A 16,154-nucleotide genomic window follows, 5' to 3' on the forward strand; every position below is an offset into this window, starting at 1 on the left:
TAAAACCTCATCTGTCCAGTTGAGGTTGGCTAGATGTTTTTCTCCATTGTTACATTTTGGCAAATTGTCCCTTGACTTGCCATTTCTCCTCATGTGGATGTCAAGTTCGCATCAAGTTTTTGTTTCATAGAGTGGCTCTTCACCTATGGGAGACGGCTGTTTTCTGGTCTAGTTTGTATGATGGAGGACAATTTGAACTTGCAACATTTTTTACTGCGGATTGCACCTCTCAGAACAAATTAAGCTTGTGCACATCCGTTTTTTTTTCTGCCCATGTCAGGTTCATTTCTTTCTTATGCATATGTGCTTTGGTTTTGTCTCTGAGCATACCAGTTATATCTAGGCAGTTGCTTTCTGCTTAGTATATTGAAAGTTAATATTTTCTTACACTGAAAATGTATTTCTGATAAGTACTTACCTCCTATCACACCCTTCCTTTCCATGCTGATGTGTAAGAAAATGTTAACTTTCTGTAATGTATTTTTGATACACTTTTTATACTATTATTGTAGTAAAGGTATGAGAGTGAATCATTGAAAGACCTTTTACTTGGTGTTTAACAAAACTTATTAGCTATTATTATGTATATGTGTGTGTGTGGTATGCATACTTCCACGTGTTGTGTTTGACTATATAAACATATATGGGGTCTTTGCTTTTTAGACTTGTAGATGGACGGTTGCGAGTTAGAGGCTGGCCTGTGTCATGCTGTTGTGTCCTTTACTTTAATTTTTTCACTCTAACCAGCTGTTAGCTGGGGGTTAACCTGTTTGGACTGTCATCCCTTCCAGTGGTAATGTGTTAACATTCTTATCCACTTGTGCCAATTAAACCAGAGTTCAGCACCAGGTCCTGTATGCCATCTTGGTATGAGAAAGATTTGACCTTGATATGTACATACATGTAACTATGTTTTGGAATACAGTAGAACATGGAACATAATCATTTGAAGTGATTTCTGACCCAAGTCAACAAAACATGTTATGTTATAAACAAATTGTTGATGCTTTCTTCTAAAGAACACAGTTTGAAAGCTCACAAAATTTGTAAAATTATATTTATGAATTTAAGTGAGTGTTATATTTATTTTTTGTGCTGTTTTTCAATGATCATCTTGTACTAGATAAAACAGCATTGTAGCTTCCATCTAGTATAGAAGGGAGTGTACTCTGAACATGAATAAAAATTTCCTATTTTTTGTATTATGTTCTGTTGTTTATATTGCCTATTAACTTGTTGAACATTTTACTAATTTCTATCAGTTTGTCTAACAAAGTGATGTCTAACCAGAATTTGAATCCATTTTGGGCATATACAGAAAGTTAATGCAATTTAAAGGCCAGTGTCAAGTTAAATAACTTACCCCAGCCAAAGATAGATATGAAAGTCAGGTGGAGGACCTATATGTATTGAAACATAATTTATATCTTGCTTATTAGCATATGTAAGGAATTGACAGTTTGTGCATATCTCTTTCCAACCTAGCAAAATATATACGTGTAAAAAAAGGTAAGAAAAGAAAAGGAAGCCCTCAAAAACTGTAAGGGTGAAGAAATTTTATCAATGTTTTACAGATTTTCTTTTCACCTGATTCAAACAAAGGTAATTCTATTTCAGCATTTTATTTATGTGTGCATATTGATTTAGGGAATTGAACTGCTCCTGGCTGTTGCACTAGTGGTAGAAGTGGATATGGTAATGCATGTAACAGTGCTTATAAAAGTTTCTGTAGTAGGTATGAAGTTAGCTATGGTAATGTTGGGCATTTACTGTAAATGCTAATGTTTTTGAAGAGAAAAAAAAACATAGCAGCAAATGGATAATTAACTGCTATTTTTTTTTATTTAAGAAAATTTTTGGCACCCAGTAATTTTCCCTGACACCTAAACATTTGATGACTGTATCCAGATAACATTTAAAAGAAATTTCATGCTAACCTTATAATTTGATGTAAACTTAATTTTGTTATTCACAATTGCTTTTTAAGAAACACTAAAGACAAAATATCCATTCTTGCAATATTTGTCATTGTTAATGGTCAGTTTCAATACTTGGAGAGCTGGAAGTCATTGTTTTTACAAGCATTACATAACTCTAGGCTCTTTCATTAGATAATTTGATGCCAGATATTTTTTAGCTCTTTTTTATGATCTGCTCAGTCTGTTTCCTCTACTTTTTTTTTCTGCTGAAGTATCTTGTTCCTTTTATTCTTAGGACAGCTTTCTCTTTGACATTGAACATAGCTTGTGAAGGCTTTTTATATTCTGGGTGTTGATTTGAATTTTGAAGTGTTTGTCAGTTCCTTTTATACATACTTATTTTAGAAAAATAAAATTGTTTCAGCTGAAGATAACTCCTACCCTGAAAAAACTTATATTCTCACCATTAAGTATGAAAAAAGATGGTAGTGTAACCATATTTCCTTTGAAGTACGTGATTAGAACAGAAGTGTGGAACCATTATATTTATTTTTTTGTTTCTTGCATTGTATTACATCTAATTCAAATCAGATAGATTTATTTCTGAAATACTAAAAGCCTTTGCTTGTTGAGTCACTCTCACTCTGTCAACAACCATATGACTTTTGGTTATGAATGTCCTTAAAGTTCTCCGTTCTTCCACTATAGGCCTGACTTTCTTGTTGACAGTCATGCTGTATACTTTACATCTTCATGTACTGTTATGAGAAGAATGCTTTTCATACTGAGTGTCTACACTTTTAATCAGTTTCTGTACAGACTAATCCTCTCCACTTAATTCTTCCAGATGAATCCAGTCCATAACCTGTCACTGGTAATGTGGTCTAGGGAGGTATGTTACTTTTCCTGTTCTAGAGTTCAGAATCTGGTGATGTAGTTGTCTTTTATTAAGACACTCTCCCTCTTCCATCTCAGTGTGGATGTTCTGGCTTACAGTAGTTCAGAAGTAAGTCTACCTGGTTTGAACTTTACATTTTTATGACTAAAATTAATTTCAGAAAGGAACTTACCTCTGAAATATATTTCCACCCACCTACTCATAACTCAGACGAGTATTCTATGTCATCACAGCTGCAAACAAGAAATCTGGTCTGTGGTGGGAGAGCAAGGGTGTGCCACTCTTTGGGAAGGCCCTAAGGGTATATGCCAGGTTTGGTGACAATCAGTCCTGTGGTTTTTCAATTATATGCAGACACACTCACAGACTCACAAATAGTAGTTTATATTTTCAATAGCACTGGCTTCTGGATCAGTGCTTTCCTTCCCTCTCCCCCACATCTTGTACTTTTCAGGAATAATGACATCACATACATAAAGTGAGTTTATGCTCATCTCTTGAATATTAGAATACTTGTGATCACGTCCTTTACATGTACATGAAAAGGAGACAAGCCATGTGTACATTTGGTAGTAGTAGCTTATCAGATATATGTATCACAGAAAGACATAAAATATCAGTGATAATTAAGAACAACAGCATTTCAAGTATCACCCCATTATGTGTATATTCTATTCATTTGTATATCTAATTATTACTCCTACCAAGCTAAAATATATCTTTTTTGTCCCTAGTACTACCATTTTTACCATTAAGTATTAATAAAGGTGATATATTGACACTATCAATTCCCTCAACAGTCTGAAACAACTCTGTCAGATCCTCCATCACTCTTCTTTTTTCAAAATAAAATAATCTCAAATCTCTTAACCTGTTTGACACACCTTTCCATCCCAAGTATCATCCTAGTAACCTTCTTCTGAATTCTTTATTACAATTCAGTGACTCCTTCCTAAGATAAGGAGCCCAAGACTAAACACAATACTTTATATGAGGCCTAACTGGTAACCTGTCCAATGAAAGTATATCCTCGTTAGACTTGTGCTAAATATTTCTGTAGATATGTACTAAAATTCTGTTTGTCCTATCACTAGCAACAGTGCTTGGGTGGCTTAAGAGACTGATCAGGCAGGTGGTAACACTGTTTATGTAGGGATGGCTTGGATTGTTCATCAAAATGCTATTTTTAAATATCTCCTCATTAGAACTTAAAAATACTATACAGTATTTCCTTTCATAACAATATTTACATAATTACTGAGAAACAAGTTATGGGAATGTCTGTAAATATCATAGCAAAAAGTTTGAATTTCTTGCTCTTCTTTCTTCTGTTTCTTTTTTATTACATGTTAACCTGAAAACCAAAACAATGGTGTCAACCAATTTCCCTGAGGGGACATGTTTGAAACGGAGTATCTGGTTTTATAAGTATTATCTGGTGCTTGGCATGGCCAGGTGGTTAAGGCACTCGACTCGCAATCTGAGGGTCGCGGGCTTGAATCCCCATCACACCATACATTCTTGACCTTTCAGCCGTGGGGGCGTTATAATGTGACGGTCAATCCCACTATTCGTTGGTAAAAGAGTAGCCCAAGAGATGGCAGAGGGTGGTGATGACTAGCTGTCTTCCCTCTAGTCTTACACTGCTAACTTAGGGACGGCTAGTGCAGATAGACCTCGTGTAGCTTTGCGCGAAATTCAGAAACAAAAAAACAAACAAGTATTATTCTAGTAGTAATTAAAAAAGAAATCATAATTCTAGTGTAAATGATGTTATCATTACCCCTTCAAGTTAGCTTTTTTACAGAACTTTGTCGTTTCTTAAAAAGCTTAAGTACAGGGTGAAACAGGAATTACCAGCCGATAATAGATAAACAATAAATATTACAGTTGGAACCTCATTGTACATAGAACTTGATTGTAAATACAACCTTTCTATGTCTATTGAAACACTGAATTAAAAAAAAAATAAGTAAAGAAAATTTTCAAAAAAGGAAGTAAATGTAGGGTTGGCTAATATCAGTCCTTCAAAAACAATGCAAACATGATAGTAGGAATGACATTTGCATCATTCCTACATAATAGCACAGGCAAAAATTAATATACAGCAATATATATAACTATTCAATAACAATTGAGTTTAATTTATCCTGTTTTTGTCTGTTAACATTCTACTATGCTGTGTGCCTGTGCTATTATGTAAGGATGATGCAAATGGCATCCCTACTATCTTGTTTGCATTATTTTTGAAGGATTGATATTAGCCATCCTTCTATTTGCTTCCTTATTTGAAAAGTTTTTTCTTTGCATGTTATAATTAAAAGACATCTCTCATTTATTCCCTCAACTCAACAAATAACCTAAATCCTTTTGTAAAGAGTAGTGTTCTCCTCACAGCCAACAATACCCAATACTTTAATGTCACCAACAAATTTAAATAATCTATTCATCATTTCTTTGTTTGTCGTTAATGTAAATCCAAAACAGAAAAGGTCCTAACAATAAATCCTGAGGGACATGACTTGTGACTTTAATCCAGTTTGATTGAACTTCCTTTGCAACAGATCCTACTTTCTTCTATCCATCCACTTTTCTATCCATTGAGCCAACTTACCCTCCATACATTATGATAGAGATAATAATTTTCAAAAGTTTCTTAAATGTTTGTTGAATAATTTCTGAAAATACAGCAACAGTAAATCCACACAATTACCCTCATCTACATAGACAGCAAACTCTTCAAAGAATGACAAAAGATTGATTAGTGAGGCAAGATTCCCCCCTAGTGAAACCATGCAGACTATCCAACAAAATTTTAAACTTTTAAATGACTTTACAAAGCATCTTGTATCTGACTTTCTAAAACTTTTCCTTCCACTAATGTTAGACTAATATGCATATAATTATGTAGATAATTTTTATCACCTCACTTGAAAAGAAGAGTAACATTAGGCAATGTCCAGTCTTCTGGTACCTATCCATTATTGAAGGACACACAAAAAATAGTAGCAAGTGGTTCACATATCCAGTTGTTAACCTCCTTCAAAACCCTTGGGGGAAAATGTTATCTGACCCAGGAGACTTATCATTCTGTAAACTTCTCAATTGTTTCTTAACAAACTCAGATTTAATGTGATCATCTTTTTCTATAATGATACCACCTAGCAACTGTTCAGGATGAGGAACATAGCTTAAACATTCAACAGTGAAAGTGAAGAATAAGTAGAATTTAGTAATTCAGTCATCTCATAATCATCAGAAATGAGCCTTTGTTTTAGCATCCTTCGAAGGCTCTTCTCCGATATTAACATTTTGCTTACCCTTAATGTATTAAAAAATTCTTACTGTCAATTTTTGTATTTTCAGCCAGTCTTTTTTTCTTTGGCATTTTCAATTTCCTAATGTAGAGTTTGACCAACTCTCTTGATATTCTATAATCCTCGAAATTTCTCACCACAGCAGTCAATTTAAATTTCCTGAATTTATGATGTTTTTTTTTTATTTCATCCAGTACACCTTTTGTAAGCCAACCTTGTTTTTACTTGGAGACACCATGTTTTATTTCTGTATGGAACATGTCTATTATAAATATTTAAGAATTTATTTTTAAAGATTTTCCACCTTTTCAATTAGCTCCTCTGACCTACTTTTTCTTACATCATTAGCCTTTATGTGCACAACAAAGACTGCATTACTGCTAGCATCTTTTACTATATCACTTACTCTGTTAGTTGTATCCTCCACCCCTGTTCCTGGAGAGCATAATATAATTATTTTATCCTATCCACATGCCATACCAAAGAATCAGTTATAACTATAACCTCCTTATACTGTTATATTTGAATTCATTTTAGTTATAAGACTGTAGAACATTTTTTTGAACAGATAATAGTTAAGTAAGCAGCAAACCAGTTAAAACTTGAACAGTAATGGTTGAAAAGTGCAAATCATTGAAGATTATAACTACTGTTTATGTAATATTCATTGATAAAGATTCCAAATGATCATTCCAAAATGTGTTGATGAATAGTCTTTTACCAAGCCTTAACTCTACATGGAATGTATTACTGTGCTTTAGAAAGAAATAGAGTTTTCTTTTGCTTTTAGAACATCATTATTGTTTTTCTTAATCTTGTGATACATTATCACTTAATGTTATAGTGTAAAGTATTTAGCAGTTAAGACTATTTAGACATAATTCTTCTGAGTGATGAAAGAAAATTATTTTACCAGTAATTGTCTATGGAAACATTTATGTGTTTAGTGAAACCAGTGTCTTCATACATTTAATCTTGTTTTGTTTCAGTCCAATTGCTGTTAAAATGGGGTTGCAGCATTAATCAGTATGACCCAACTGGTCAAACCCCCCTTCACATTGCTGCCTCACATGGACGTATTTGTATGGTAGATCTGCTGTTGAAGAATCGAGCTAATGTTAAAGCAGTCACAAATTATGGACATACAGCTCTTCATCTTGCTGCTCAACAACCTTCATTAGGTGAGGCATTTATTTTATGTATTAAACCTGAAAAGTCATTTTATTTTATATAATTAAAGCAGAATATTGTGTCGTAGCCTAAAATTGTACAGCATATTGTACAGTCATTTCAGTATGGATTTTCTAATAATTTTTAATAATAATTTTCTGACAAAATAAAGCCCTTTACCATTATATAAATGCCTTTTGATTATAGTTCAGTGTACAACATAGTTATGTAAGCTAAGCCTGTTTTGCTATTTGCACTTCCCAGTACCAGATGAACAATGGGCACGTGCCCCAGGGCCACCCACATTGGGGATCTCCTATAAAATTCAAATTATTTGTTATAATAAATTCACAAATATTTCTTTTTTAAGTAATGCATTGACTGTCACATAATAAATCAAATATAAATAAAATTAAACATTCAAAAGGTGCTGAGGAGCAGTCACACTCTTCCAAACTCATATGCCACAAAAGAAATATGGCTTTGAAATATAATTGCATGTGACCCGTTGGTGTTTCGCATAGTCCATAACTAAAATTCAGTTGTGATGAACAGCAGGGGCACATGACAGCCAACGTGTTAAGATAGCTTACCCTGAACAATAATTCTTTAAAGAATGATAGCAAGTCACATGAAATTATTTTTAAATTAATCTTTTTATATTTTATACAATTTGAATGAAAACAGAACACTGACAACATCAATTGTTATTTATGGTAGTTGACTGACAAGTGTGTGCCAAAGGTCTTTCTCAAAAATGAAGCTTATCAAGAATGTTCTTCTACTATGGGGTAGCAAAGACTTTTAAATTTTTGACCATTCTCTCAACTGAAGTAGATATCCAACAAGCACTAAATATGATGGGATTATATCAGAATTCACAGCAATCACAGTCAGTAAACAAATAATCTAATTAATTAGGGAAATTATGTAATATTTGAACTGTTATTATGTTTTCAATTGTAATAAATTCAGTACTAAACATTGTGTTTATTATTTTAATATATATATATATTGCAAACTATGCTGTTTACCTGTCTCCCATTTATGGCAGTCACTTCCTGTGCTGCATTTGCAAAGCTGCTCATGCAGACAAAGCTCAACATTCACTTTTGAAATGATGGGAGAATGTTGATGCCAAATTTTATTTTAGAAGCAGAATATTCTACACAAAATTGTTAGGAATTAATCCCACTATCATTCACATTTCAAAATGTGATGTAACTTAATTAATAAAAATGTAGGTTTACCATATGTCATTGTTGAGTAGCTCTTAGCATAACTGAAATGCTCAACAATTACTTTTAACAGTGGGCAGTATAAGTAGCTCAGATCTTTGGCTCTGAGTGAAATTGACCCGACATGGCCAGTTGGTTAGGGCACTCGACTCACAATCTGCGGGTCGCAGGTTCAATTCCCTGTCAAACCAAACATGCTCGCCCTTTCAGCCATGGGGGCATTATAATGTGATGGTCTATCCCACTATTCATTGGTAAAAGAGTAGCCCAAGAGTTGGCGGTGGGTGTTGATGATTAGCTGCCTTCCCTCTAATCTTACACTGCTAAATTAGGGACGGCTAGCACAGATAGCCCTTGTGTAGCTTTGCACGAAATTCATAACAAACAAACAAACTGAATGAAATCAAGAATGCAACACAATTAACCTTTTTAAAGTCCATGAAATAATTTAAATTGATAGATTAATTTAAACTCTTCCCATCACTGGGATGGGTACCTTTGTTAGATTAACCTTAACTTTTCCTGTCACTGGGGATGGGTATCTTTGCTTGTGTGTGTGTATATATATATATGTGTGTGTGTGTGTGTATGCATCTATAAATGTTACAAAAATTAGCTTAATATAATTGGGGCCTCCCACAGGTTAAGTGCCCCAGGGCTGCACCACATCCAAATCCAGCTCTGGCACTTACCAAGGATAAATTTCATACTTCCAAAACAATTTTAGTAGCACTGTACTTCTCACATACTTGTGAAACATTGATAATTATTTCATGTTTCTAAATGTAGGCCTAATAATATTTGTTGTATTTTTCTTTTTATTCACAAATTTTTTATCCATATGGAAAATAAGTTTTGTTATTCTTTCCTAAAAATCTTAAACTTAAAATAATTACCAGAATCTGAATTTTACATTGGATTTCTAACTATTTCCAGCTTTACTGGCTTTGAAACATTTTAGTATTTTATCCAACTTACACATCAGTTTACTGGATAATGATATTTCATTTTAGTACATGCAGATGTATTTATAAGTGCATATATATCTGGATGATGTAATTTTAACTTTTTTCTTTCATGCATACTATAGAAGAATTGCCAATAGGATGGTCTGTTGTTTTTAGATTTAACTTGAAAATATAAAAATCTTAGAACTAACAATAGATGTTGAAGTTGATATTATAACCTTGTTTGTAAACAGATGATATGAATTGATATATCCTACAGAAAATAATCTAAAAATTATCTTTCTGAATAGAAATAGTAAAGATGTTAGTAGAGGCAGGAAGTGACCTTGAACGAATGGATCATGATGGACGGACACCACTTGGATGTGCTTGCATTCAAGGAAATGCCCGTATTGTTGAATACCTTGTGGCTCAGGGTGCAAAAGTCAATATTAAAGACACAATGGGTAATTCTCCCCTTCTTCATGCCACCAATGGACCCCACACTAGCCTTGATCTGGTATCTGTTCTTCTAGCAGCTGGTGCTGAGGTAACAAAAACAGGTTTCATATGTATATTCACACACACACACACACACACACACAATTAAAAGTAGTACAATGTTAAAATAATTGCATTATAAATAATTGTTTAAAAACAGGAACCAGCTTTGAAAAGAAGATACACGTTCCAGTGTTGTTACACTACCATCTTCAGGAGTAAGAGCTGAAGTTTGGTCAAGACTTTTATAAATACACAATAATTTGCATACATTTGGCACCATCTAGACTTCAATTCTCAGTATTTATAAGACATATGTCCAGTACTTTGTTTCTTTTAAACTTGGACCAACCTTTTTGTTCAGCACAATATGTTTATTTCATACAGTTTAAATTGTTTCTCTGATATTTAATTCACACTTCAACTCCATCTGATTTATCAGTTTAATATTATACCAGTCTATAACATAAGATGTGCTTGTCACATGTTCTGCTACAGCCAACTAATTTACATTATATTTTCTGCTACATTTCTATGTTCCTTGATCCTAAATTTCAAGTTTCTGCATGTTTGGCCAATGCAAACTCAACCACAGACACAAAGAATTTTATAAATCCCACATTTAATAACTTCTACTTTATCTTTTATATCTGTGAGAAAATTAATTATTGACATCACTGAGAGAATGTTGCATTACAATCTATATACTTTTTAATCATGTTGCTTATTCTTGTTGACAAAACCTAAATATTGATAGATTATACAAAAAACAGCAATAAGTTAGAAATGTGTCATCCTGTACAAAGTTAAAAGGAAAGGGTACAGTTGATAACTTGATTTTTTTTGCCAAATGTTCATGCAGTTTGTTTCTATCATTAGACTCAAAACTCTGTTTGTCAGTCATTTGTTGTAATGTTTGTTTGTTCTGATAAATAACACGGAGATCTGAAAAATTTAATAACATTCATTTGTCAGTGAACTAGCATTTAAACATCTATCTGTATATGTAATCCTAGTAAGACAAAATTAATGAAAACTTTATCCCACAGATTGAACTGCAGATACTTCAGTAATTAATTTTTCTAACTAGTTTACCAATTAGGAATATTGAAAAGCTGTGCATACACAAAAGTAAAATTAGATTCGCTATTGAATAATAAAGAAACAATAAGATGTATGAGATTACTGTTGTTTTAAAAAGCCATTGATTTATTTGTTTCAATTTTAAATATATATATATATATATATAAGTAAATTCCTACCCTTTTATGAGATGCAAACGAAAAAGGCAAAAATATTCTCATAATAGAAATAGACCACCCTTTGCTTCTATAAAACTCTCAACTTCCACCTTTTTATTTAATAATTACAAAACAGTAGCGTAGGAAGGAGCTGCAAGGTGGGGTGATTGGCTAGAAATGTAGATTTTATAATGAGAGATTGAAAGTATAAGGTAGCTCAATTTAGGAGAGTTGGGGGGCATGCCATCTAGAAAATTAATATAATGATATAACTTACAGTTGCTATATAAGTCAAATATGAAAAGGGGGGGGGAGTGCTACATCACCCATGGTTTTGATGCCTCTGGAAAATGATGTTAAATAGAATTAAAACCTTTACCTTAATAGTTCTTAATTCTCCACCCTTCTCCCTTGTAGTTTTACATTGTAGAAATGTAGGCTTCTTTATTTCTACTTTAAGGATGTATCTAAGTATTAAGGGTAACTGCCTTCCCACAACTGGCTGCAGACAGCAAAAGTCAGTAGGAGTTGAGATGGGGATTCAAGCACTCAACTCCTAACCCTCAACTGATTTTCCTTAGTTGTTGGATAGGTTGACATCAATGTCTGGAACTTGTCTGATAGATGGAGTATCCCCAAAGTGTTTGGGTGCTATGGTTTTAGGCATTATCCATTATGAGTTTTTAATAATGACAACAAGAACTGGTAATGGAAAAATTAATTTTGATTTTTTAGTCTCTTTGTAATGTTTTTGATTTATATATATATATATATTTATATATAAGCAGTCAAATGTTTTTGTGTAACTCTTGGAACTAGTGAAATAAGTCTAACTTGTGTTAATTTTTTTCTGTGTCATTACAATCTCTGTTTAATAATAAATATACAAAGTACAAGAGTAGTTTATCACTGTGAAAGTCCATTTTTAATTCTTGTAATTAGTATTTTCTATACTGCTGTAGGTGAACTTAGCAAATAAACAGGGTGAAACACCTCTTCTGGCAACCATTCGTGGAGCCAGTCAAAAACCAAAAAATCTAAAAGTCTTGGAAAATGATGTTTATGTAGTGGAAGCACTTCTTCATAATGATTGTGATCTTACCTCTCAGACACCTCTAGGACAGTCTCCTCTTCATTTGGCTGTTGCTCTAAGAGAGGATGCTTTAGCTGAGAAACTTCTTCGAGCTGGATGTAATCCCAATACACCAGATGCACTAGGACTTTCTCCTTTGTTTCACATGGCAAAAGATGGAAAACAGAATCTAGTTAGTATGGCAATTGCTGTAGGGGGTGATCTCCGAAATCAAAAATGGATGAAGGATGATTCTTTATTAAGTGAGATTTGGGATCCATTTCTGCGAGAATTTTTGATGGTACAAGCTCTTCGGTTTCCAAGACTGAAGGATCTTTGCCGTGTGGTTGTCAGACAGTATTTAGAAAGAAGAGCTGACTGGGCAATCAACAGTCTTCCACTACCTCAGTCCATCAAAGAATTTCTTAAGCTTAACTTGTTTTTGTGATACTCTTTAATTGTTAATCAAATTTATTTGTTTGAAAAATCCATTCATTATACAAGATGGACTTTGTAATCTTAAGCAGCTTAAATCATGACTGTTTGAGCCATAATGTAGTGGTTGTCATTATTTTCATGTGTTGTATGCAATATATTTATAAATGTATTAAGTATTAGAGGCAGCAGAGTGTCTTTGATATTGGAAGTTGTACAGTAGTTTAAAAACTTAAGATTGTGGATTAAAATCGATCAGTAACATATTAATAGTAGAAATGTACAAGGATGAGTATAATTGTTTTCAGGTTGGGAGGGATTTTTTTGGGGGGATTTGTACATGCACCCTTGTATGTTAGTGAGTAAAAGAAGTTAAATTCTGTGGTATTACTATCGATTTTTTCAGAGATTCTTTCAAACGTCCCATTCTGAATAAAACTTAAGAAAACATTACTAAAGCTCGAAAGTGCATGCTGTTCAAAAGCAGTGAATAACTAAATTGAAAGTCATTTCTAAAAGATGCACACACCATGAGTAATAGTATAATTTATTTGTATGTATTTAAAGGTATAACAAGGTCAAAGTGAAAAGTGTTTAAGATTTTCTTCACAGGAAAATATTTGTTTCTGGCAAACCTTCTCTTTATTCTCCAGGCACATTTGTTCATTTAATTACCAAGATTTGCAAATCAATTATTTTTATTTTTCCAGAAATGCAAAATTTAGAACCTATTACAAATTGTTACAAATTTTTTTGACTTTGTGTGAGAAGATGTAGTAATTATTTTGAGAATTTAGTGGCAAAATGTGGCTTATGTATATATTATCATGATCAAAAAAGGGTTAGAGATTGGTTTATTTCATTTATGACAGGTCTTTCAAGAAGAAAGGTTTAGACATAAAATTAAAGGAACTAGCGTCAATTAATGAAATATGGCAGGGTATGTTCTGATCATTTTGAGCATGACTGCTGTGAAAAATGTGCATGATTTCCCTAAAATTGGCTGCCAAGGAGGATATACAAAAGCAATATCATTTTACTGACAGAGTACCAAATTACAGTGGGTATCTGAAAAAAAGACATTTCTTGCTTTTACTGTCTCTGTTAATAAAAGTATATTTATACCTGTTCAATAAAATTGGAGATTTTTACTTTAGTGTTTTTCTATTTCTCTAGAATCCATACAATCATGAGCTAATAGTTATTATTATTCTTGTTTATAATGTTAGACCTTGGATAAAGGCATCAGCCAAATTAATAATAATAATAATGTTGTTTTTTAATTGGGGAGATTCTGTTAAATTATCTGGTGAAAGTAACTTCAGTCCAGCCCAAGTAATGATAACAAATTTGTTTGTTTCTTTCTTAATATTTCTCAGGAAATACCATACACAATTAACTATGAGTAACATAAAAAGAAACGTATAATTTTATGACTGATGAACCAAATAACTGAATATATGTAATAACGAAGATGAATCCAAATACTTCAGGGAATGACTAGAAAAAATAACTATACTTATTCACTACTCACTGAAAGCAGAAAATTGATTCTCATATTTATAATCTAGTGTTGTTTCTAGATACTTTGCAAAGTCACTAGACTTTTGTGATCTGTAACACACTAGGCCTACTCCCATAAAGTTACTTGATCTTAATGTAGTTCATCATCTAGCTAACGTCTGAATTAAAACAGTGGAAATATCACCCAAAGTAATAATGATATTGTCTGGATTAAATCAAAACTTTGACCGTCCACTAAGCAAAAATTACAAACCTGGTATTTGATTGTGCCATTTTATTTATCAAAAACATTTTGCTTCTAATCAGTGGAACCCGACTATCAAATGTTAGGTTACTTCTACTTGATAGAAACCCACTATGCTTTTTTGTTGTAAATGTGCATGGCACTAGTGAATTGTATATCCCAAATACAATTCTGATACGATCATTCACTTCCATACACAGAGAGCTATTTTCCTCAGGAAGTTGTGCTATCTTCCTGAGAAACTTGAATACTATCAGCTGAACTGTCCACCATTAGGAGTGCAACATACAACCTTGTGCAAATCCTTCCTCAGAATTCTTGTGCAAAAATCCTCATTTCTTTTTCATGGCACAGTTGTGTAATGACTGTGTTTGTTTTTGCTGAGACTTGTCAAAATATTTCATTTCAACTACTTTATTTTGTGTTTTCAACTTATCAATACGAATTCACTATATAAGTGAGTGAAAGTAACTCAGTGACCAATTTACCAACAATTCTGAAAGTTCCTTGTCTGTTGAAGACATTACAGCCATCGTCCAACATGTGGTGGTGTCAATGATGAAAACCAGGACATGCTTCTTCCACCTCTGTCACACATTTCCCTTCACATTATTTTGAAAATGATGCTAAGAAGGAAAGAGTGGAGCAATTTTTTCCGCCTCCTGTATTTGCTTTAGATATCTCCATTCCCTATAAAGAACTTATTCAGTTCTCTTCAAGTTTGCAAGAACTCGTTATCCAGTTATGTACCGTTCTTTCTCAATCCTCCATAACTTATGATGCTTCCCATTTTCTATTTCACAACCTTTCCACTCGCAATTTATTTCTCAATCTGCTTTGTTTGTGTAATATAATGCCACATCCTCCACAAATGATTGGTTCCTAAGTTCTTGCCTATAGTCACTTTCTTTTCTTTTCCTGGACACCCAATCCTTGAAGTCTGTTTTGCTAGTCTGGGTGGCAGATTGTCTGTCAGTCATGTCCTCGTCCAGTGTCCACTTTCCGGACTTCACGCATTCCTTATTACTTTTCTTTGTTACCTCTTCTCTCTCCACCCCATGACAGAGGTGCTCCACCATGATGAATTTACAAAGGATGCTCAGAACTTCCTTTTCTCTTACCAGTTCTACTTCCTCTGCTCTTTATCTTCTCCCTTGGCACTTTGGTTGTTGGGGCCTCTTGGGTAGAGATACCCTACTTTCTCATGTTTGTTTACCTTCCTCCTTCCATAAACCTTGTTTTGCCCCTTTTGTCCGTCAGGAGGTCTTTGGTTGTGTGCCTGATTCCTTCAAATCATGGGCCAAAGATGCTCACCACCAGTTTTCTCTTTCCTCATTAGTCTTGTGTTTGTCCCAATATCACTCCACCACATCTCTCCCTCGACCTCACCCACCCTCCTCCCTATTCTCTTCCAGTATCTCAGTATCCCATCTCTTTCAGTCCTCTTTTTGCCTGATGTCCCTCTTGTCATCTTAACCATTGGTGACTATCGGGCTGGTAGAGGTTCCATGGGAGCCCATCTGTCCCAAATTGCTCATTAGCAGGCTCCTTTTGCTGCAGATGAGTCATTCAAATCCTAATCCACAGTCTTGCACCTCCATTGGGAATAGCATTAGACTAGTATGTTTTCAATCATATTATGTGGACT

General features: G+C 33.6%; 1 protein-coding gene across 1 annotated transcript in view; it reads left to right on the plus strand.

The window, feature by feature from the left end:
* Window positions 1–13,889, plus strand: part of LOC106478208 (serine/threonine-protein phosphatase 6 regulatory ankyrin repeat subunit A-like) — a 25,123-nt gene extending 11,234 nt beyond the window's left edge. Inside the window, exons 3-5 of the mRNA XM_022381760.1 lie at window positions 7,124–7,315; window positions 9,801–10,039; window positions 12,194–13,889. Of these exons, the coding sequence (XP_022237468.1) occupies window positions 7,124–7,315; window positions 9,801–10,039; window positions 12,194–12,751 (989 nt within the window). The 3' untranslated portion in view covers window positions 12,752–13,889. The remainder of the gene's footprint in view (window positions 1–7,123; window positions 7,316–9,800; window positions 10,040–12,193) is intronic.
* Window positions 13,890–16,154: the final 2,265 nt, after the last annotated feature.

This window comes from Limulus polyphemus, unplaced genomic scaffold, assembly GCF_000517525.1.
Source record: "Limulus polyphemus unplaced genomic scaffold, Limulus_polyphemus-2.1.2 Scaffold189, whole genome shotgun sequence".
Classification (NCBI taxonomy): domain Eukaryota; kingdom Metazoa; phylum Arthropoda; class Merostomata; order Xiphosura; family Limulidae; genus Limulus; species Limulus polyphemus.